This window comes from Petaurus breviceps, unplaced genomic scaffold (assembly GCF_028583685.1).
Source record: "Petaurus breviceps papuanus isolate PSGF00001 unplaced genomic scaffold, PetGlider_PUasm1.0 214, whole genome shotgun sequence".
Taxonomy (NCBI): domain Eukaryota; kingdom Metazoa; phylum Chordata; class Mammalia; order Diprotodontia; family Petauridae; genus Petaurus; species Petaurus breviceps.
The window spans coordinates 6,759,761-6,782,891 of NW_027185863.1; the positions used below are offsets into that span (position 1 = coordinate 6,759,761).

Below are 23,131 nucleotides of genomic sequence, written 5' to 3' on the forward strand. Positions count from 1 at the left end.
AGGATAAGAGTATTTCTTTCCCTGTCTACACCCTTCCTTATATAAGTTTTTCTTCTCTGTATAGAAATCTCTTCAATACAAAAGGAGCTGATATGTTGTATTTGAGACTAAAATGTGTTTCTTTTCATTTTAAATGTTAGGCAGAGCAAGCTGCCATTGCTTCTGAATTCGAGAGCTATAAAGTCCGAGTTCACAATGTTTTAAAACAACAAAAAAATAAATCTTTGTCTCAGAGTGAAACAGAAGGAGCTAAGCAAGAAAGGTAATTATTTTTTCATTTTTGCTATGAAAGTAATTACTATCAACAAAGACAAACAAAATAAGAAATGAATTGTTACATAAAATCCTTCCAATTTAAGAAAGTATGACCAAATGAATTAACAGTTAACAAAAAATCCATTTCTTCTTACTTTCCAAGTATGCAAGTCTAATTCTAAAATAAAGGGGATGAACGAGTTTCTTTTGAACAGTATAACATTTATTTTTATTTTGAAGTTTTACATGTGTACATTTTGGATGAATCAAGGGCATCCTCAGTGAGTATTTATAAGCAACAATCTGGCTTTCATAAGTGGTCCTCACCGTGGCCCACATTTTTACCATCTCACAATTAAATGAAAAATATAGAGAATATAAGAGTCTGTTGTGTTCATTATTTTGTGATAATGAAAAAAAATTGAGTCATTGGTAGGATGTAACACATCCTTACGGTAAGGTGTCCTCCTGTCCATACATCAAGATCATTCAGAAGTTGTTGGAAGACATAAACAAAACTTACCCTCTTCAATGACCCTCTGATCATTAGCATCAGGCAAGATATAAAACAAGACAATATATGCTCACCGAAGGTATTCGCTGCATTGGAAGAGATCCGTGGCAAAGTTCAGGTTGAGGAAAGATTCCCTGTGGATGGTGAGGTTTTCTTGATGTTCCTTGTTAGAGATGACATTGTACTGATTTTCTTCAAAGCCCAAAACATTGCAGAGTCTACTGAAATTACAAAGAATTTTTACTAACTCCAAGCTTCCCATGAAAGCAAAGGGGCCTGTCTTTTCAATACTAACATTTTAGTCAGGGAGACATGGAATACCACGACCTTCAAAGATGAGTTTCACACAGAGGACAATATAGTGGGTGTGAGCAATCTGCTGCATAGAGCCAGTGAAGAACTTTGAAGGAGAATAGAAGTAAAGAATGTCATCAGGGATTGTGTAACAAGGAAAAAGAAAGGGGCGGCCAGGTAGCACAGCAAGTAAGAGCACCGGCTCCAGTGTTGAGAAGACCTGGAGATCGAATCCCGGGCTCAGACACTTAGCACCCACCCAGAAACACCTGGCCATGTAACCTTGAGCAAGTTACTTAACCCCGATTGCTTAGGGGCAGCCAGGTGGCTCAGCGAGTAAGAGCACCGGCTCCAGTGTTGGGACGACCTGGAGATCGAATCCCGGGCTCACTCAGCACCACACCCAGAAATAACTGGCCGTGTAACCTTGAGCAAGTTACTTAACCCCGATTGCTTAAAATAAATAAATAAATTATTTTAAAAAAAAAAAAGGAAAAAGTCAAGTGAAATAGCAAGAGCAAGAATTGACAGATTGACATACATGTGGCCCACTAGTGTGTTCAGAGTGTCAGGAGAAAGCAGGAAAATTTAGGGACCCCATCCCACCTACCCACTCACCCCCAGGCCTGCCCTGTGGCAATTATTGGGCAAACATGGATAAGAGCAAGATAGGCATGGATAGTTTTCACTCTCCATCCTTGGAGGGAACTCCTAATCAAAGAGATCACAAGTATATTTGAGAATGATATTATAAGATAGCTATCTGAGAGACAGATTGCCCAGCTCACACACCTACTAAAGCAAAACCCTAAAGTTCATACCAGACTTAATAATGATCAAGAAATCCAATAAGGAGCTAGTTTTTTTTTTATAAAAATTTTTTGTTTTTATTTTCAAATTACAAATAATTTTAAATTAATCTTTTGTCCTACTAACCCCACTACCCTCTTGCCCCCTTTGGATAAACTTTAAAAAAGAAACAAAACCTGAATAACACATCCCTCTAAACATATCTACATATTCTGGTAAAAAATTCTCACATTAGCCATGTCCAAAAATGTATTTTTATTTCTCCTTTTTTAATTCATCACCTCTGTGTCAAGTGGTGAATGACATGATCTGTATTCAGTTCTTTCAGAATCATGGTGTATTATTGTGATCAGAGTTCTAAAGTCTTTCATAGTTTGTTTTTCTCTATAATGTTATCAGTATATTTTTTTCCAAGTTCTGTTCCCTTCACTTTGTATCTGTTGATAAAGGTCTTCCGAGTTTATTTGTTTTTTTTCTGAAATTGTCCATTTCATAATTTCCTCCAGCACAATATTTTTGTTTAGCCTTTCCTCAATAAGAGGAAATCACTTTTATTTCCAATTTGTATCTGCCATGAAAAGAGTTGTAATAAATATTTTTGTATCTAGGGATACTTTTTCTCTATTTCTTTGGGTCATTGACATACTAGTTGTGATATAGCTGGGTAAAAAGTTTAGTAACTTTCTTAGTATAGTTCCAAATTCCTTTCCAAAATGTCTGAACCAGTTTGTTAAATTTCTTATGTCAGGTCTGTATACCTTGCAGCCTACAGGCAGCTTACAGCTCGTGCTGCTTGCAGCATGCTAAAGTATTTTCAGGTAGCCCTCGAAAAATGTAGAAAACATCCTTTATAGGGGCGGCTAGGTGGCACAGTGAGTAAAGCGCCAGCCTGGAGTCAGGAGGACCCGCATTTGGTTCCGGCCTCAGACACTTAACACCTGCACAAAACAACTAGCCCTGTGACCTTGGGCAAGTTACTTAACCCCAATTGCCCTCCAAAAGGAAAAGGAAAAAAAAACATCCTTTATATGTAGAAGAAATCCTTTGGCCTGCCACAAGCAGCCTGAGGGCCATAAGCTGCCTGCCCTCAAGTTGTGCAGGCCTGCAGTTTATGTTAAATTTGTTGCATGTGTTTTTATTAAAAATACAAACACTGAAATTTCTCTGGGACTGGTCTTTCTAATTTTGAATGTTTAAAAACTTTTTATGCAGATTGAGAAATGATTGAGTCTAGTTTCCATAAATATTTGAAATCATTTAAAATTGAAAACTGAATTTTGGTCAAGAAATACTTTTTCACGTATAAGTATTGCTCTTTTATGTGCCTCTCAATTACCATATTGAAATAGTATGTGGTTTAAATACTTACAGATCACTTTTTGTGGATTACCAAAAAAAATTGGAGCAAAAGATGATTCAGGAATTCTTTTGATGCATTTGTTTTTGTTTTTATAACTAGAGATTCAGCATTCAAAAAGAATTTTCCCATCAGGATCTCACTATTCTAAGTAAGATCCAATATCCTGGAATGTTTGTGTATTTATAACTCCGGAGCTTCTTATTTTGAAATCTGTTGACAGAGAATGCAGGCTGTTAAATGATAGCAACTAGTCTGTCACTTGTAAAAATTGTGGAATATGATTGTTTAAGAATTTAAGTAACTGAGTTTTCATCTGGCTCTAAAAATACTTGGGTTTGGGGCTTTTTTTGTTTGTTTCATTCCTAAATATCTCTGAATTCTGAGGTCAGATAATGAGCCATAGTTGTGTTGAATTTGTTCTTACTTTCTTCTCCATGTTCTTATTTATTATTTTTCTTGCTTTTTTTATACATAGCCTTTTCTGAAGGCAGAATTTCACAAGGAAGAAGCTATTTTTGCTCACTCTTTCACTTGTGCCCTACCTTAACATCCCATTCTTTCTTCTGTTGGAGAGTCCAGTTGTCCTCCACAAACTTCAGAGGCATGTCGTATTTCGCTTACAGCACAATCGTGTTACTTCAGATAAGTTCTTTGGGGCTATTAAATTGTCAAATTCCATTCTGATGTAGAATGTGTTTACTCAGGGATATCTTGTATGCCCCAAATTGCCTAGTATGTGGAGACTGAAGTGTCAACAAATATTATGACTTCTTCATTGTGACATCTCTCTCTGACAGTGTACTGTCTCCTGATGACATAGCTGAACAGCTTACCTATTAGGGGTTGAATTGTGGAAATTAAAATGTATTTCAAAGTCAGAATTCCTCCCTTTTTTCCCTCCAGACAACATCTAGAAATGATGATAGACCAACTAAAAATGAAACTGCAAGACACCCAGAATAATTTACAGACCAGTGCATCTGAACTTCAAGTATTACAGTCTGAACATGATACTTTACTGGAAAGGCACAACAAGATGCTGCAGGAGACAGTGGCAAAAGAGGCAAAACTCCGAGAAAAGTATGTTTGGGGGTGCCCGCGTGTTCTTCTGGCTTTATATGTCTTGTGTTCAGTCACACCCAGCTCTTCGTGACCCCGTCTGGGGTGTCCGTGGCAAAGATACCAGAATGTTTTGCCAGTTCCTTCTCCAGTTTATTTTACAGATGAGGAAACTGAAGCAAACAGGGCTAAGTGACTTCTATATATATAAGCTATACCGAGCTCAGGAAAAATCCCCTCCGTGTAATCCTAGTTCATATAGCCTTTTTAGTGACCTCCAGCGAGGGAAGCCCGTTGTTTCTCATTCTGCTTTGGCACAGCTTTAAAATCGTTGCCAAGTTGTTACTGACGTCAAGCCTGTATTTGCTTTTTGGCAGCATCCGTTCTGTGCTCTTCTCCTTTTCGGGCTAAATCTCCCCAATTCATAGGATCATAGATTTAGAGGTAACAGGAACCTTATATGATGAGTTCAGCTCTCTCTCCTCTTACAGATGAGGAAAAATGAGGCCCAAAGAGGTTTAATGATTTTTCTAGGGTCACACATCTATTAAGTCTTAAAGCAGGACTGGTACCCAAGATTCCCTAAGTCCAGCTCTCTGTCGACTGCACCATGCTGTCTCCCAATTATAAAATGGCATCATCTTGAGACCCTTCAACATTGTGGTTTCTTTACCATTGTCCTTCAAAAATGTGCTCAGAAGTGAATACAGTGTTCCAGATGCGGCCTGACTGGGACAGAGTGGAATCATTTATCACTTTGATCACTAGTTTGGGAATATTACACCTCTTAATGTAACCAAAGATTACTTTAGCTTTCTTGACTACCATTTTACACTTTTGACTCATAAAGACAAATCAGGCAATATTTTGAAGTCAAATGTACTAAGACTTTATAGTATTCCTACTAGATTTCATCCTATTCTTAGGCCCAGCATTCTAAGGCCTTTTTGCATCCTGATTCAATAATCCAATGTTAGCTATCCTTTCCAGCGTCATATTAACTGCAGTTTTGATAAACCCATCCTATATTTACCTGTTTGACAACATTGAGCCAAGCACAGATCTAGAGCACTCTATGAGAGGCCTCCATCCAAGGGGACAGTGAAGCATCAATGAAGACTATTTTGGTCTGGTCATTCAGGCAGTTCCAAACCTACCTAATTATAGTACCAAGTCCAGAGATTCTTAACCAGGGTTTCATGAACTAGTTTTAAATATTTTGATGACTGTACTTCAGTCTAATTGATTTCCTTTACCTCATGTATTTTATTGTATGCATTTAGAAATAATATTCTGAGATTGAGTCCATAGGCTTCACCAGACTGCCAGAAGGGTCCATGACAAACAGTAGTTAAACCTCTGATCTAATTCCTTTATCTCCCTCCTTTACACAAGATAGACTTTTTCAATTGCTTTGCTAAACCATAGTTACTACATTTCTCTCTTCTATCAGTATAGTGATCCTGTTCAAAAAAAAGAAAAGAAATGTTAAGTCTGGCAAGTATATTTTTCTTTCAGGAGAAAGAGACTCAGATATTTTCCAAATATAAAAAAAAAAATTCATTTTTATAACCTCAGCTTGTCACATTAATACATTTTTTTAATCAGACCTATGATTTCTTGGTACAGAACTTTTTCAATAAGGAAACTCCCTCAATCAATGCAGAATCACCACCTATTCTGTAACAGTCTTTCTTGTAATATTATTTTAATTTTATTACAACTATAATATTTCATATAAAAGATTTTGTGAAAATAAGTAGAATTGTTTAAATAGTTTTAAGATGTTATAAGGAAGCTAACAATAGCTTATGTTTGTAAAATACCTTGTCTATTTTACATTCTTTGAGCCTTGTAACAACCCTTGAAGAAATTATATTCTAGTTGTACAAATGGCAAAATTAAAGTCAAGAAATATGAAGTTACCCATGGTTACCCAGCTACTAAATAGTGAGTCTTGGTTTAAAACCTGGTCTTTAAGGCCCCCAATGCAAACTCTCCACTATCCTACTGCCAGTGACAGTGTAGTACATCAGGTTAAGGAGAAGAATGAACTATTCTTCATTAAGCAGTTTTTATTAATAAGCATGTGAGCACAATTTAATTTGACTCCAGTAATATGAATATTTAGAGAAATTCTGTCAGTTTTAATCTTCTCAATTAGTCAGTTTTCATCAAGTTTCACCATATGGTTAATTGTAGGAAGAGCTATTTGATCAACTCTTAGTAAATGTTAGAACTGTAGTAACAGCTACCATTTATATATCAAAGAGTTTAACATGTGTCATTTCATTTGATCTTCACAACAGCCCAGGAGGGAAGTAGCTGTTGTTGTGCCCATTTCAGAGATGAGGCAGACAGAGATTAAGTGATCTAGCCAAAGCTCCGCAGCTGAAAGGGTCGGAGACAGGATTTGAACTTGGTTTTCCTGACTCCAAGTCCAGTGCTCCACGCATTGTGTCACCTGGAGTTCCCTTTAGAAATGTTAAATGCAAAATACACAAATAATGAGAAAAAAAAAAGCACTGCTGCTCTTATAGAATTATTGATGTGATTACAAAACAATATGAGAAAGCTTGCCCTCAGTATTTTTGAGTTATATGTTGGGAATTTGGTTTTGTTTTAAGTGAGATTGGAAAGTGATATTAATACAGCCATGCCCTAGGAAGAAGAAATAAAATGGTACAAAAATATCTTCTATATTTTTAAACATTTTAAGACTTACTCAGAGAAGCAAGTGTCTAACATTTCAAACTGGGAGCGACAACATGAGGCGATGACAGATTTCAAAGAAATGTAGAATTGAGATGGTAGAAAGGCTTTTGTCATACTGACATAGGGTATACCCTAATTTCCAAAGAGGAACAGATTTTTTTTTTTGTTCTCCCACCCAGTCTGTAGAAAAGCAGCAAACAAAGTTACGTAGTTTTAGAAAATAAATTTTATTCATCCTTCAGGCTCTGTTCAGTACAGTCAGAGAACATGATGATGAAGTCAGAGCATGTACAGACTGTGAGTCAGCTAACCTCCCAGAATGAAACCCTCCGAAATAACTTCCGGGATCAAGTGAGGCATTTGCAGGAAGAGCACAGGAAGACCATGGAGACACTGCAGCAGCAACTTTCCAAAGTGGAAGCTCAGTATTTCCAACTTAAGAGCGACCCTACTGCCAGAAGTATGTATGCATTTGTGAAGGTGTAACTTTTTTATGATCTCAATTTTTGTAACTTTCAGACTTTCACCACTTTCCATATGACTATAAGAAATGCCATGCTTCAGCATCTTCCTGTTCATAAATGTTTGCAGTGGTTACCCTTCATTTAAATCAATCAGAAATTTTAAGATATACCATAAATATCTTTAACTTTTCCTAAATTATCCATTAATATATCTAAATCTTTAAGGTCACATTTTCAGCCAACATAACCTTTTAGAGTAATATTTCCTTTTCTTTGACATTAAACTTGCTCATAAATCTTAAGGGACTGTACAGCATTCTTTTTTGCTGTTCATTAAATAGACTGATTTAAATATTTTATGATCAGAAGAATGACAAAACAACTCATTTCCCAAAGCATTAGCTTCACAGATAATTTCCTTTGATTACAAAAAAGTTAAAGCCTAAGCTTTAGAAGTGACATCTTCGGGATAGTTTTTAAAGATGTTTCCTGGTTCGCTTTTAATGCTACTCCTAGCTTCAGCATAGCTCTATAAACTAGAAGAAGTTGCTATGGCTTCAGCCCTACCAAGATGACTAGTTAGATTTAGATCCTGCTGCCCAAAAGAGATGACTGGACTCCCAACAAAGCCTCTGACTCAAGTAAAAACTATTGCTGCTTCTTAGAAGCAGCCAAGCAGCACACCTTGGGGCTAGGTTTGCCTACCAAAAAACATTATTGTTAAAAATGTTTTATTTTCCTTCAACACCAATCGTACAGAATTTAGTTATCCCCTTGTTCTTCTCCCATCACCTCACATGTAACTCTTCTCCACTACTTTATTGCTGGGAGCAGGAGGAGAGGAATAGAGAAATTAAGACTCATGCATGTGTTTAGTAGCATAATAACCATCCACCTAGAGTTACCAAAAAGTTCGTGTTAGAAGCTGCCCATTCTAAGAATTTTGTGGAGATCATTTTACCTCATCCAGCTGTTTAGAAAGCAATAACTTTCAGTTCTTGTAGAAATGGATTGAATGATAAAAGATTCCATGTCATTAGGAAATAATATTCATTACTGGTTTTTAAGAGTAAGCTAGGAATTCCTTCTTTGTGCTACTTGGCCTGTTCAGTTAAATAATTTTCCCTCCTTTGAATTTGTCCCGATTAGGAGTTCATTTTCATTGCTAGTTTTTTACTTAGGCATGTACAAACTTATTTGGAGTTGCTTTCATAAGATCATGAAGAGTATTTTGATTTTTTTTCTTATTTTATTTTATCTAATTAGATTCAGCTTCTTCACATCAGCCATTGAAGAATCTTCGTGAAAGGAGAAACACAGACCTACCCCTCCTTGAAATGCACACTGTAACCAGGGAGGAGGGAGAGGGAATGGAAACAACTGACACTGAGTCTGTATCTTCTACCAGCATCCATACACCATCTCTGGAGCAGCTTCTTAATTCTCCTGAAACGAAACTTGGTATGTTCATTTTTTAAAACATAATTTTCCTTATTTAGGCATTCTGTAGAATTACTGCTACTAGTTGAGTGCCCCATTGAATCATGATGATACTTTTTTGAATACCTGCTTCCTGAATTGCAAATGGTAAACCTTACTTAGAGTGCGGTTTGCAATTTTTCTTTTGGTCTTTTTGGAGGTGAGAAAGGCAGGGCAGTTGGGGTTAAGTGACTTGCCTAAGATCACTGAACAACTAATAAGTGTTAAGTGTCTGAGGTCACATTTGAACCCAGGTCCTCCTGGAGATTTTGTTTAAATAAGCTCTGGTTCTCTCCTAAATCTGAACCAGATGGATGCATCAGAATTCAGTGGCAATATTAAAAAGTAAAAAGAGGCAGCAGGGCCTATTGGATAGAGAGCTGACTTTGGAGTTATTAAGATTTGCATATAAGCCCTTCTCTGACACTAACTGGGTGATCCTTGTCAAATCACGATCTCTTAGAGCCCTGGGTCTTCTCTGCATTGATTAAAGGAGTTTCCTCTATCAATGAAATCACAGTTCTAGTCCAAAAAAAAAAATTAAAAGTAATTCGTTTTTTAATTGTCCCCATTTATAAACTAAAAATGTTATTGTTTTCATGTGATTCCATAATTGCCTACTGAATTCAGAATTAATGGCATGCTTCCTTTATTTAACAGTAAACTTTTCTCCTTTAAAATTTTAATAAATATTTGCCTTCACGTTGAATCCATGAATTGAATTCATGTTGACTCTGTAGTAGACTACATAAACATTTCCAAAGGAGTATATAGTTTGGGTTTCTTCCTAGTCTTATGATCACAGTCTGAGGGTGTTCTGACATTTCATTGAGCAGGAAGTCAAAGATGGTCAATCAGAAGGTCCACTGGGAGGGTGTGGGCAGTAGCTGCTGGTCACTTAGTTGCCCTATTGCATCTCCCTTCGTAGAATATAAGTAACATGATATTTTCAGTTCTTAGGAAGACAGATAAATGGCCAGAAGATGAATGAGAGTTTTGATAAAAAGTTGTAAAGGTGAAAGTTTACCAGACTGCAGAGCAGAGACTAATAAAACTCATAATTACCTGGAAGACATTTAAGTTTCTTGAAGGCAGACACCTATTTTACCTTGATTTTTTTTTTCCTTTTTTTCACTGCAAGGTAATCTTTCAATTAAAGACCCGTTGAATAAATGAATGGTAGACCATTGGGTTAAAGGTGCAAAGAGGAGAAAGTACTTAATCCATGAATGTTTGAAATAAGAGCGAAAAAGACTAGGGTTGGGGGGTTTGGAAATTTAGGAATTCCTAAAGCAGTTCTTCAATTTGTGAACCTAATTATAAAATCTTATAGTTAGAGAGAGTATTTAAAAAGTTAAAGGGACCTCAGATATACTCATTTTATAGATGAGATCTAGAGAAGTAAAGTGACTTAGCAAAGACAAATACAAAATTTTGTTTTGGAAATTAATCTTTATTTAATAGATAAGGACTTAACATGAATACTGCAAGTCTCATAGAATGTGTCTTTGAATCCTTTGTTACTTTTGGACTCAAAAAATTGGGATGGGGCAAGAGAAACATTTATTAGAGTCAAAAATTAATCTCATACACAAAGCAATGGAAAATAATATAGTGGGTGTCAATAGCCTGTAACGCGTAAGCCATGAGGAACTTCCAAAAAAAATAAAAGGAGCAGAAGACGTCCTCTAGGAGATGTGTGATAGAGAAAATGGGCTGGCCGCGCAGCAGAGCTCGTGATGACAAGTCGATGGACATTCAGAGTGCCCTCGTGGTACCCGGGTAGTGTCAGCAGAGACTGAAGTAGGCTTCCAGCATGTTGAACATAAGAGAGAACATAGCCAAGAGTCTCGCAGGATGAGCAGCTTTGTCATTGGAGGGAGCTCCTAACCTGATACGATGATACATCACTCCTTAGAGTCTGGACTACGCGGGGAATGAAATGCATTCAGTCCATATCTGTCATGATGACCTAGGTCATTAAAATTGGTCCTGGGCATATTTCTGTAGCGTAGCAGGTAGAGCTGAATTTTTCCCTCTCCTCTGCACCCTTTTCTGAAGACAATCCTCTTTTTTATATCATCTGTCCTTTTCCAGAATTCCTTTGACCTGAATCAGTAACTGCCAGGTAAATAGTATGAGAAACCTTCTGAGTAGCCTTAGAAAACCCTGCCAGAATATCAGAATTTGTCTGGAGATCCTACCCCAGGATTTCAGTTGAGTAAGGGAACCCACTGTCTATTCCAGACTTTGTATAGTACAAAGATAACTGGAGTCAGAGTATCACGGTTCAAAATCCTGACTTTGTAACACATTAGTTCTTTGAACTTAGAAAAGTGAAACTCTCTGTTCTTCAGTTTACTCATTGGCAAAATAAATACATTGGTATTTAAGATGATCCCAAAGGGCCTGTCTAGCTCCAAATCCCGTGATATAAGTTCTATTATGGAGAGACTCTGTGACTTCACCTTTCTAGGCCTCAGTTTCCTTATACATGATAAGAGTGTTGGATTAGAAAATTTATTTCACTTTCAATGAATAACATTATCTAATCCTGTTTCCTTTAAGTCTCTGTTTATTTTGTAACCCCTCTTTGGTGCTTTGTGCACAGCTGGTCTTCACAAATATTAATTGCCTAGGATTTGTCTGGAGTGGATACTAAAACTTCTAGAGTCTTTTACTGTCAACCAAGTCAGCTTGAATCTCTCTTCCCTAAACTTTGTATGCTAATAACCAAGAGCCCATAAATGGTGTTCAGTGCAGATGTGACCATATCACTCCCCTATTTCCTAAACTATAGTGTTCCCCATCACCTCCAAGATCAAATACAAGATCTGTTTGGCATTTAAAGCCCTTCACACCTGGCCCTCACCTGCCTTTCCTGTGTTCTTAACAAGAACCTTCCCTTCCCCCTGCCCACTTTCTGTGATCCAGTGACACTGGCCCCATTGCCTCTCCTCACTTAAGATGCTCCATTTCCTGATTCAGATTATTTTCACTTGGAAATTAATCTTCAAAAAATAAAATTTCAGAGCCTCCTTTGTGGCATGAAGAACTCAGCAAAGAAGAATTGGTTCAGAAGCTCAATTCTACCGCAAAGAGTGCTGACCACCTGAATGGCCTCCTGAGGGAGACTGAAGCAACCAACGCCATTCTCATGGAGCAAATCAAGGTGAGTCCGACCATTGAGACTCTGTAAGTGTTTGTGAGCATTCTTGCTGTATGACACACCCGTGAAGCATCTCTTCAACAAAAAGTTATACTGTATATTTTATGGATAAAAGAGCTATAAAGCATGAACTACTTGAAATTCAAGAAACATTCGTCCATCAGGCCACTGGGCCTCTGCTGTGTGCAGAACACTGTTCTAGACCCTTAGGAGAAAATGTAGCCCTTCCCCCCACGGTGCTTACTGCCTAACAGAGGGACAAAAACAAGCATATGTTTTTTATTACACATTACATGGCATGTTCATTGGAGAGCTGTAAAACCAAGTACCGCTGTGTAAAGTCCAAGGTGGGATATTTTTATCCACCCACAGATCAGAGAAGGCTTAAGGATGAGATGGCACTGGGGTCAGGTTTTAAAGCATAGATAAGAGTTCTCACACACAAGAGGGAAAGAGAGAAGTTGTTCTAGGCATAGGTGACATCGTGACCCAAGAGATGGAAGGACAGAAGAAATATGGTGACCTCAGAGTAATGAACCTGAAAGAGAGCATGCTCTCAAATTGTGGAAAGCATTGAATGCCAGGTAGGAGCATTTGAACGTTAGCCAGTAGAAAGGCATGGAAAGATTTTGAACAGAATGACGACTTAAGCAGATTTAAGTCTAAAAGAAATCAGTTAGATTGTGGAATGCTTAAAAGACTGTTCAATTCATATAGGAGCTTTACTGCCGAACAGAGATGGGCTGGGGGGTGGAGAGCCCCACAGGACAGTACTCCTGCACACAGGAATTCTGGAAACCTTTCAGAACAATTGTGGGTGAGGCACATTTACCTACTGTGCCGATACAGGACTATTCATCTGTTTTCCTTGATAACTCAGATCCCAGAATGGGGGGGGAGGGGTTTCCACGGGGGAATTTGACTGACGTTTATGAAATTACACAAATGACCATTTGAGACCTCTGAAAAAAAGATGAGATTAGTGCCTCTGTACGTGTTTTCAAATCTGTTTTTCTTTATTAGCTTCTCAAAAGTGAAGTAAGAAGATTGGAAAGGAACCAGGAGCGGGAGAAGTCAGTAGCTAACCTGGAATACTTGAAGAATGTTCTACTACAGTTCATATTTCTAAAAGCAGGGAGTGAAAGAGAGAGGCTTCTTCCTGTCATAGACACAATGTTGCAGCTCAGTCCTGAAGAGAAAGGAAAGCTTGTTGCAATTGCTCAAGGTTGGTGAGATTAAATTTTTCCCTAATTGTCAGACTTAGAGAGGGATTGGTCTTTGTACATGTTTGCATGTAGACATATGATGGACAGACAGACATAGATAGACAGACAGACAGATATATATATGTGTGTATATGTATATATAATGTATATCACATATTTCTGCATGTATCTTCATAAATTTCTTCAAGGTTTAACTCAAGTTGTCTTTTCAGTTTTTTTTTTAGTCTATTGTAGGTATAAAATAAATTTTGTGTTATTCAGTGACAAGCTTATCTACGTTTTTAGGACACTAAAAATATAGTTATATTTCAACATAACTACCACATTTTCATTTATTTCATAATAAAATGTACAGTTTAACCTTTTAGCTGCTTTAAAACATTGTGTTGGTGATCCATAATCCTAAATTCCACCAAAAATATGGTTTTATTGCTTTTTTTTTTATTAAAGCACATGCCCATAAAAATTAGGAAGACAGTCCCTAGCAGTTTCATGGGCACTTACTGTACCACTTAGAGCATGAATGTTACTCCCCAATGCTGAATTGTATTCTTCAGCTAAAGGATAGAATTATCCTTTCTAAAATTTTCTTCTTGAAGGAAGATTGGTGCAAATGTTTCTATTTTGAAATATTTTTTTTTAATTCTGCAGAACACCCAATTACACCCAAAGGGCTGTAATACCATGCATACCCTTTGATCCAGCAATACCACTGGCTAGGTCTACATCACAAAGACTTCCAAAAAAAAGGGGAAAGAACCTATTTGCACAAAAATGTTTGTAGCAGTTCTTTTTGTGGGGGCTAAGAATTGGGAAATCAAAGGGATGCCCATCATTTGGGGAATAACTGATTAAGTTGTATTATATGATTGTAATGGAATATTATTGTGCTATAAGAAATGATAAGCAGGATGGTTTCAGAAAAATCTGGAAAGACTTATATGAACTGATGCATAATGAAGTGAATAGAACCAGGAATGCATTGTACACAGCAACAGCAATATTATTCAGTAAATAACTGTGAATAACTTAGCTATTCTCAACAATACAATGATCCAAGATGGTCCTAAAGGACTAATGATGAAGCATACTATCCACCTCCAGAGAAAGAACTGATATTCCCTTGAGCATGCTATTTACTTTTTTCTTTTGAGTCTTATACAAAATGACTAACATGAAAATGTTTTACTTAATTGCATATGTAAAACCTATATCTGATTGCTTATTGTCTCAGGGAGTGGGGAGAGGAAAACAGGGGAATAGGATTTGAGTCTCTAAACTTTAAATAACAGTGGGGGGGTTAATCTCTCCAGTTTAGACATAAATGTACTGAGCATTTCATGCATTTTTTTTTAATCTTCACAAGGGCAGTCAATAAATTGTCAATTATGGGGAAAACAGAAGTATATAATACAAGAGAATTGATCTTCGAAATAATAGTTCTTGTAGTCATGTACTACTTACCATGTTTGTTTTTTAAAGACTCAGTTCTTAATTTCTTTTTTTTTTTTCTTTTGAGGCAGTCAGTGTTAAGTGACATGCTTGCCCAGGCTCACACAGCTAGTAAGTAGCTGATGCTGAATTTGAACTCAGGTCCTCCTGACTCCAGGGCTAGTGCTCTAACCACGGTGCCACCTGGATACCTTCAGTACTTAATTTCTACAGCTGCATTTTTAGATTATGCCTTTTTAAATTTTCACGTTTATTTTGATTCAACAAAATTGTTTGGAAACAGAACTCTCATGAATTAATCAATTTGGTAACTACTGCTATTCTCCCAGAAGAAAATAAGTATAGTGTTATACCCCTCCCCCCCAAAAAAAAAAATAATTTTAACACATAACTAATTAATCCACTTGGGATGGAATATAAAGTTACAGAAGCCCTTTGGGAGTAACTAGTTATAGCAAATTTTTGATTGCTTGATTTTTATTTCATATGTGTATATCTTTGATATTGGAGAATTTAAATAGTTATTTTGGTTTTTTTCTCTGCAAAGGTGAAGAAGAAAGTACATCTCGACCTTCTGGATGGGCATCCTACCTACACAGTTGGTCAGGCCTTCGATAGCATGTGATAAGAAAATGTTTTTCGAGCTTGTAACCAAATAGAATATGTGACGAAAATAACCCAGACACGTGGAGTCCTTCTGTTTCTTTTGTGAATTTGTGTGTGTATGCACAAACAGGATTTATGTAGGCAAAAAATATATCAGGAGCAGCTTTTAGGGCTGATGTCGGATGTCAGTCCTTCAGAGATCGGATGCTGCCAAGACCATCTTTTTTGTGATCTTTAACTTATGCTGCCAGTAGGAATGGGAAGGGGGTACCTGTCTTCTCACTCTTTAGTGCCTCTGGATCCTATTCTTGCTTAGGAATACCATAAGTCCTGAGCCCAAATTTTGATCCCGTAACAGAACTGGAATTTAGAGCATTTAGTGTTAATTATACTTTGCCAAGATATGATTTGCAGGAAGTGTTGTTACTAGAAATTAATTGGCAGCAAAACTGATAGGACTTAAATTTGAAGATATGGAGAAAAATGTATAATTGGAATTTACAGTTGGCAAGGTGTCCATGAACTTAAGTGACTGGATAAAAATACTACAAATGAATTCTGAAGCTAGGTTACCAAATTCCACACAAATGTTTTAGAATGTTCAGAATATGGACATGCTCTTTCAGTCTTTTTGTGTGGCTACAGGAATAAGATGGTTAGATGGAATTAGATTAGGAATAAGATAAGATTAGATGATAGAACCCTGAATCAAAGCAGAAACTTTTTATTGCATGATAACCTTTTCCATTCTGTCAAGCTATTTGTAAGCCATCATTGTGTGTTGAAAGTTTGGCTAAATTATTGCGAACTTGTTCTCTGTAGCTCTTTTCCATTCCCCTTTGCTGTCCTACCTACACCCCCATACCACCCCACTCCAAGTCAGTGAGCATGTGGATCCTAGAGCCATAGAATTCAGCATTGTGTTTGAAGGAAACACCACCAGGGAACTTCTGTATTCACGCAGAGTGTATAGCCCCAAAGGCTTTCCAGTAATAAGGAACAAAAAAAGCACTGGTTCATTAGGGGTGTCTTCTTGGAGGATTATTGGATAATCCACAATCTCTCTAACTAATGGAGTGTTATTGGGGTTGCTTTCTTCTGACTCTTTCGAGTTTGTACAATTGGCTAGTAAAATCAATGTTGTGTTATTAAATCTTAAAATTTGAGAGCAATCTGATTAAAAATTGCATACTATTTAGTGATGTCAACATACAACCAGTTTGATGAAGTTCTTTAAACCTGTTGATTTGTACTTTTAACTTTAAAAATCTCAGCTGGAGAACTGACTTTGCACTTTGTTTACTAGAACATTAACTTCCAAACAAGTTTAAGTGAAATTATGCTGCTGACTTGTTGAGTTTGTTCTTTTAAGAAATTTCTCCTAAGTGACTTTTGTCATGTTTTAGAAGAACAGACCAAAACTAGTGAATGTCATATTATATGCATTTGTCTTAGAACTGAAGTTAAATTAAACATTTGTTTTTCTTACTTTGAAAACTGTGAATATAAGTATGCCAATAGCATACAATGTAAAACTTTGATAGTATTTAAAGAAATTTTAATTTCTCACTGACCTTCAGATTTGTGAATCATATACATAATTGTATTGAAATATTGAGTCTGTATTCATGAATGTAATAAAAATACTTTTGCATGATATAAAATGGTTACTTTAATTACAGGGGGGAAATTCTTTTTGATTTTCAGTAATGAAAACCATTTATGATTATTTTAATAATCACTTATTAAACATATATCACTGTGTAATATATTTTTATGGCTAAATCTTTTATTAACATCATCTCTTTGGGAGTTTTGAATCAACTCATAGGTTACAGCTGCTACTTTCCTTATTTAATAAAAACTGGAACTTTAGGTATATTGAAATTGCAATATTAGAATATTAGGAAAGAGCAGTGATTGTTCCTTTGATGGCATTGGTTTAGACAAGATGATGTGTCTAGTTTGAGAGCATCCAAGTATATAAAGCATATTTATATGTTTTTTATATGTATATACTCAAAATATTGAAAGACCAATTCAAAAGTTATTTAAATGGACTTTGATAAAAATAGTTACCAAACTATCCATATAGCCAAAACTACCCTATAGTAAGACTACATGAAGTTGTCATTCAGAAGGCTTCAAAATTACCTTTTAAGGATGACATACTTGAAGACTGTTCAGTCATTGAACGAGACATCCAAAAGTAGGATGAAAGAAAAACTTTAAGTAAGAATTATTTGCCATCTCAGCTCTCCGCATGTTTTTGAATTTTTGAAAGGCAATCAAAGCCTTTTTTCCTGATTTTCATTTTGTTTTGATACAGGCAACAAAGAAAACTGAGAGATTTTCATTGCACTTTACAGGTAGCCCTCCCTTCGATATTCTGCTGCTTAGACAGGTCCATTACAAATGATTGGCCACAAAGGAGCAGCTGACCCAAAGAGGTAGCCACAGGAATTCCACTAACTTCCTAGGTGGAGTTTCCAGTATTAACTGTAAGCTAGATGGCACTGTGAATAGAGCACAGGACTTGAAGTCAGGAAGAGCCAAATTCAGATCCTGTCTCGGATACTTATCTGTGTGACTGTAGGCAAGTAACTTACCCTCTCTGTGTCCCAGTTTCCTCATCTGTAAAATGGGGCTAATATTGAGGATAGAATAAGTTAAATAACCTCTTATAATAATTCCAGAGAGGCTGAATACCTTAGTGAGTGGTGTTCAACTTGGAGTCAGGAAAACAATGCCATCTCAGACACACGTAGGCAAGTCACAACTTCTCTGATCAATCAATAAACATTTATTAAGTGCCTACTACATTCTGGCCACTGCTCCAAGACTCAGTTACTTCATCTGTAAAGCAAGAATAACAATGGCACCTACCCAATAGAACTGAGATGATGTATTCGGTTTTGCAAACCTTAAAAGGGTATGTTATTAGAAGTGAGGAGAAGTGTTAGCATTTGTATTATCCTTTGTGGTTTATAAATTATATTGCATACAGTACTTTAATCCCCACAACAACACTGGTAGATGGTGCAAGTATGAGCTCCATTTTACAATGAGGAAATTGAGAACATGAGAAGTTATGATTTGCCCAAAGTCTTCCCATTATTATTGCATGATAAACCTGCATCTTTCTATAAAGAGTCTTAAGTGGAAGAAAAAAGTAGAAAGGCCAGCATAGGGGAGAGTATGCCATCTCTTTTACCAGCTTTAAAAAAATAAGGAACCTTTATGTTTTAAAAAAAAAAAAAAAGTGGCCTCTTTCAGAGACAGGAGAGAATTTATAAGATTATTCTGTTCTGTGACTTTACTGGAATTTTGTACCTAATGGGACCTCAGAAATAATTATAAGGCAGAGAGAACACCAATCTGGGTGTCCCCAAATAGAGCAGTTTAATTCAGTAAATAATTAATGTACATTCTGCTCTAGGCCCTGAGCTAGATGCTAGGGATATAAAAATAAAGAAAAATATGATGTTCCTCTGCTCTCAAGGAATTTGCCCCAGTGTGGTTCTGGCCCTTTGTTCTTCAGCAGGCAAAAGAAGAAAAGAAATCCTGACCTAAGGAATGAGTATTGGTGAAGGAAAGCAAGCTACACCTTTCAGAAAACAAATGGAGGGACCAGCTAACCCACTGTAATTAACCAAGCAGTGTCCCTGGAGAGCCCCACCCTCTCCCACTGCCCATCCCCCTTCCTCTGCGGACACTCTTACCCCACACTATGGGCTCCTCTACTGATGACAGACTGCTCCGTATTCTCACTCAGCTGTTGGAGGGGGCTAGGCAAAGGTTAGTTTCTGATCATAAAGGGGTTTCTGGCATCCCGAGTTTGAATCTCAGAGAAACACCATTAATACATTTTTATTAGATTCTACAGTAATGTTCTTAAAGTACCTTGTGGTTTAAATATGCTTTTGTTAATAGCATGGGAGTCTATCCACTATGGTTCCATGATACAGATTTCCATCCAAACCATCAATACTGAAAACCTGTTCCTGAGTATAGAACTTCGTGTTCTCTACCAAAGATTGCTAATGAGGATACTGACCCAGACCGCTGACTCACTGGTTTTGCATTGTGTTTTTGTTTCATTTTTGTTAGTGAGGTGACACAGTGGGTAGACCACTAGGCCCGGGGTCAGTAAGACCCAGGTTCAAATCCTGTTGGATTTTGGACAAGTCACTTCACTTTGGTCTGTTTCCTCGTCTGTAAAATGGGGATGATAATATCTCCTACCTCCTAAGATTGTTTAATAAGATAATAATGTAAGGCATTTAGCACAGTGCCCAGCTTATAGTGAGTGCTATATAAAAGTTGGCCTTTTTTTTTCAAGCTCAGTTAGCTACTCACTTTTTTACCAAGAAAAATAATTATGGACCTTTCCATAATTTCTGGACCTTTCAATGCCTTCTGCTCTAAATAAACTGGGATGGAGTGGGTGAATTCAGCTTAACAAACATGAAGTGGTTCCTGTGTAAAGAATAATTGGGAAAGATACAAACTTGAAATAGGATATGGTTCCTGCTGTGGATCTTAACATTCTCAAACAAGTACACAGACACCTACAATAGCCCATAATTATTTGAAAAATGCATGAAAAGGTACAAAGTATTATGTGAGTTTGAGGAGGGGAAAGTTGTCAAGGAAAAAAAGGCTTCATGAAAAAAGTTTCACTGAGTTCAGCTTTAAAGGACAAGCAGAAATTCAACTGGTGATGAAGTATGTCTCAATGGAACAAGGTTAAATCTTTGGGAACACAGCACACTTGTGGTAGGTCAATAAAATGTGGTTTTAGATGGAGAATACATTTATTCTTAAATGGCTTAGGCTTTTTCTATCCCCTTCATTAGAAATGAAATTAACATGAGCTGATTTTGTTAATGAATATAGTGGAAATAAAATCTTTAAGCAAGCTTTCAGAGTTTTTTTCCCTTGTACTTTCAACTATTCTTACCATTAATATTTTACCTACAGTGAATAGAGCACCAGCCGTGGAGTCGGGAGGACCTGAGTTCAAATCCAGCCTCAGACACTTGACACACTAGCCATGTGACCTTGGGCAAGTCACTTAGCCCCAATCGCCCTCCAAAAAAGCAAAAAAAAGAACTATAAGTTCCACCTTCTATACTAGTGATCCTTAAAGGCTGTTAGGCAGTGATTCTTATTCTACAACAGACCTGCACAACTTGGCAGTGGGTATGGGCCAAAATTAAAATAGGCTAAACTTTTTCAGGCCAGAGTAGGTTTTTAATGGTTTACTTTCCAGATAAAGGTATAATTAATGATTAAACTATTTTGCAAATAAGCATCTTTTAAAAGGGAACTTTCAATTAATATCAATTACTTACACTTATTACTTAAGATTTTTAGTGATCATGAAATTGTTCCTCTTAGACTAGAGACAGACTGGTTGGTTGTCTTGGGTCACATGACAAACAGGATGGAGGGAACAGTGAGTGATAACCCACCCACTGACTCGATAGCGAGCGGTGGAAGGCGGGTGAAGCAGCACACAGACAAAGCACTTGCTACATCTCTACTTTCTTTTCACATCTTCTACATTTTTCTTGGGCTGCCTGAAATGTTGTACAGGCCTGTTCTACAGTTATACTCAAAGGAAGGAGTATAAAATGGCAAGTTTTAACTAGAAAGGTGGCTCTCTGTGATGTCACATGTTAAGATTTGGAGGCTACTTCTTGGGTTTTTCCTCTGGAAGTTAGAAATGAGACTTGGATATTCTTTTTTTTTTTAAGCAATTGGGGTAAAGTAACTTGCTCAAGGTTACATGGCCAGGTGTTTTGGGTGTGGTGCTAAGTATCAGAGCTCAGATTCGATCCCAAGTCATCCCAACTTTGGGGCCAGTACTCTTACTGTGCCACCTGGCCGCCCCTTGAGACTTGGATATTCTCAATGGATTAGTTGTACGTTACCAAGGATTCCAAAAACAAGATTCCACCAAGGTTCCTTCATTCCAACTATATATGAAGATGCCTCCAATTGGAACAGCTGGTTGGAGAGCTACAGCATTATCATCAAACCAACTCTCTGTATATAAACACCTGACCAAGACCACCATGAGAAGATAACAAACCTAAAGCTTCAAGTAATCTAACAAGCAAGTCTAAATAACATTGGAGCCAAAATAGATTAGAGATGCTTTCAATATTTGAATGTTGAGGAAGCTGTACCCACAAAACAGGTGGCACCTAGTAATTTGGAGAAGCCAGTTTTCCAATATTGACTGAAAATGTTTATTCAAACACAATTGGCTGAGAAGTGACACAACACAGTGCCTGCCAAACATTTCATTTGGTTGCTTCACTGATTGCTCTTATAAGTTCAAAGACTATAAAACTTTCCCAGGAGTGAGATCAGAAATAAATATATAGCTTATGGTTTTAAGGGCCCTTTTTAACACAAACGCTTCAAACTGATGAAGATCAAATTAAGTATAAAAAAAATGCCTACTTTGCTGCTAGGGCAGAGTACTACAGCAACAGAGAAGAGAGTAGAGAAGAAAGTCAGGTCAAAGTTGGCATGCCACTTGGTTAACATTAGAGGAAATTATTTAAAATTATGTAGCTTTAGCAATAATCCTAGCTATTTTTTGACTCACTTTTTCCCTCTTTTCTCTCTAACTGGGTTGCTGAAGAGTTGAGTCTGTTTAATTTTTTTAGCTTATGAATTATACATAAGAAGAAAAGAGGCCCTGAATTTTTTTCCCTCTCTGCTCAGCCTTGAAAGCATGTACAAATATGGGATTTTAAACAAAACAAAAAAATCCAAACAGTCTTAATCTAAACATGTTTTTAGCATGCCTATGTGGAGGGAGAGAGACAGGGTGTTGTTTGGGGGCTGCTTTTATTCAAACAGGATTTTTCTAATGATCTAGATATTTGGATTAGGATAAAGACGACATCTTTTTTTATTATGAGCTTGCCAAGGAAAACAACAGAGAAAATGGAGTTTAAAAAAAAAAAGCTCACAGTCTCTTGCTACCAAGAGATGCCAAGAGAATGTACTAATTGTTGGATAAGAAAGTAACTTTTTTTTTTAATATACATGGTTTAACTTTTGAGATCCAAACACATTTCTTTTTTTTCTTTTTTTTTACTTTTTGGAGGGGGAGGGCAGGGCGTTTGGGGTTAAGTGACTTGCTCAAGGTCACACGGCTAGTAAGTGCTAAGTGTCTGAGGTCACATTTGAACTCACGTCCTCCTGACCCAGGGTCAGTGCTCTATTCACTGCGCCACCTAGCCGCCCCCAAACACATTTCTTAAAAATAAAAACTCAGCAGAGCACAAATCCTGTGATGACATAGCATTTCTAACTTACGTTCAGTGCTCTAAGCTTGGTCCAAGGCTATTCCAGTACACATCAGCAACTGAGAATCAGCTGCAGCATCAATTTTTAATTCACACCAAGGAAGCGGAATTTAATTCCCCACAGCTAATGTCTTTCAGCTGAGCTTTCTCCGCAGGGATTAGTAAAATGGAGCTTCTGTAGCTGTATTACAAAGCAAGCCAAAATATGTGTGTACTGTACATACTCATAAAACAAACTAGGAGAGAAAAGTTTCTGGTCTCAGAAGTAAGTGACTTCAAAGAGTTACCCATTCTTCCTTTTAATTTTCATAATTATCATTAAGTTAAACATCGATAAAAACATTTCAATATACAGAGAAAAAAAGGATCACATGTGAAACTTCTGTTACAAAGT

The 23,131-nt window shown here is 37.0% G+C and overlaps 1 protein-coding gene across 2 annotated transcripts in view; it reads left to right on the top strand.

The window, feature by feature from the left end:
* Positions 1–17,170, top strand: part of GCC2 (GRIP and coiled-coil domain containing 2) — a 55,862-nt gene extending 38,692 nt beyond the window's left edge. Inside the window, exons 17-23 of one of the 2 annotated variants that reach the window (XM_069094008.1) lie at positions 141–262; positions 4,137–4,313; positions 7,250–7,467; positions 8,738–8,932; positions 11,983–12,122; positions 13,143–13,344; positions 15,345–17,170. In XM_069094008.1, the coding sequence (XP_068950109.1) occupies positions 141–262; positions 4,137–4,313; positions 7,250–7,467; positions 8,738–8,932; positions 11,983–12,122; positions 13,143–13,344; positions 15,345–15,415 (1,125 nt within the window). In that variant the 3' untranslated portion in view covers positions 15,416–17,170. Of the gene's footprint in view, positions 1–140; positions 263–4,136; positions 4,314–7,249; positions 7,468–8,737; positions 8,933–11,982; positions 12,123–13,142; positions 13,345–15,344 lie in introns of those variants that run through there. The other variant, XM_069094009.1, reaches the window with a different exon arrangement.
* Positions 17,171–23,131: the final 5,961 nt, after the last annotated feature.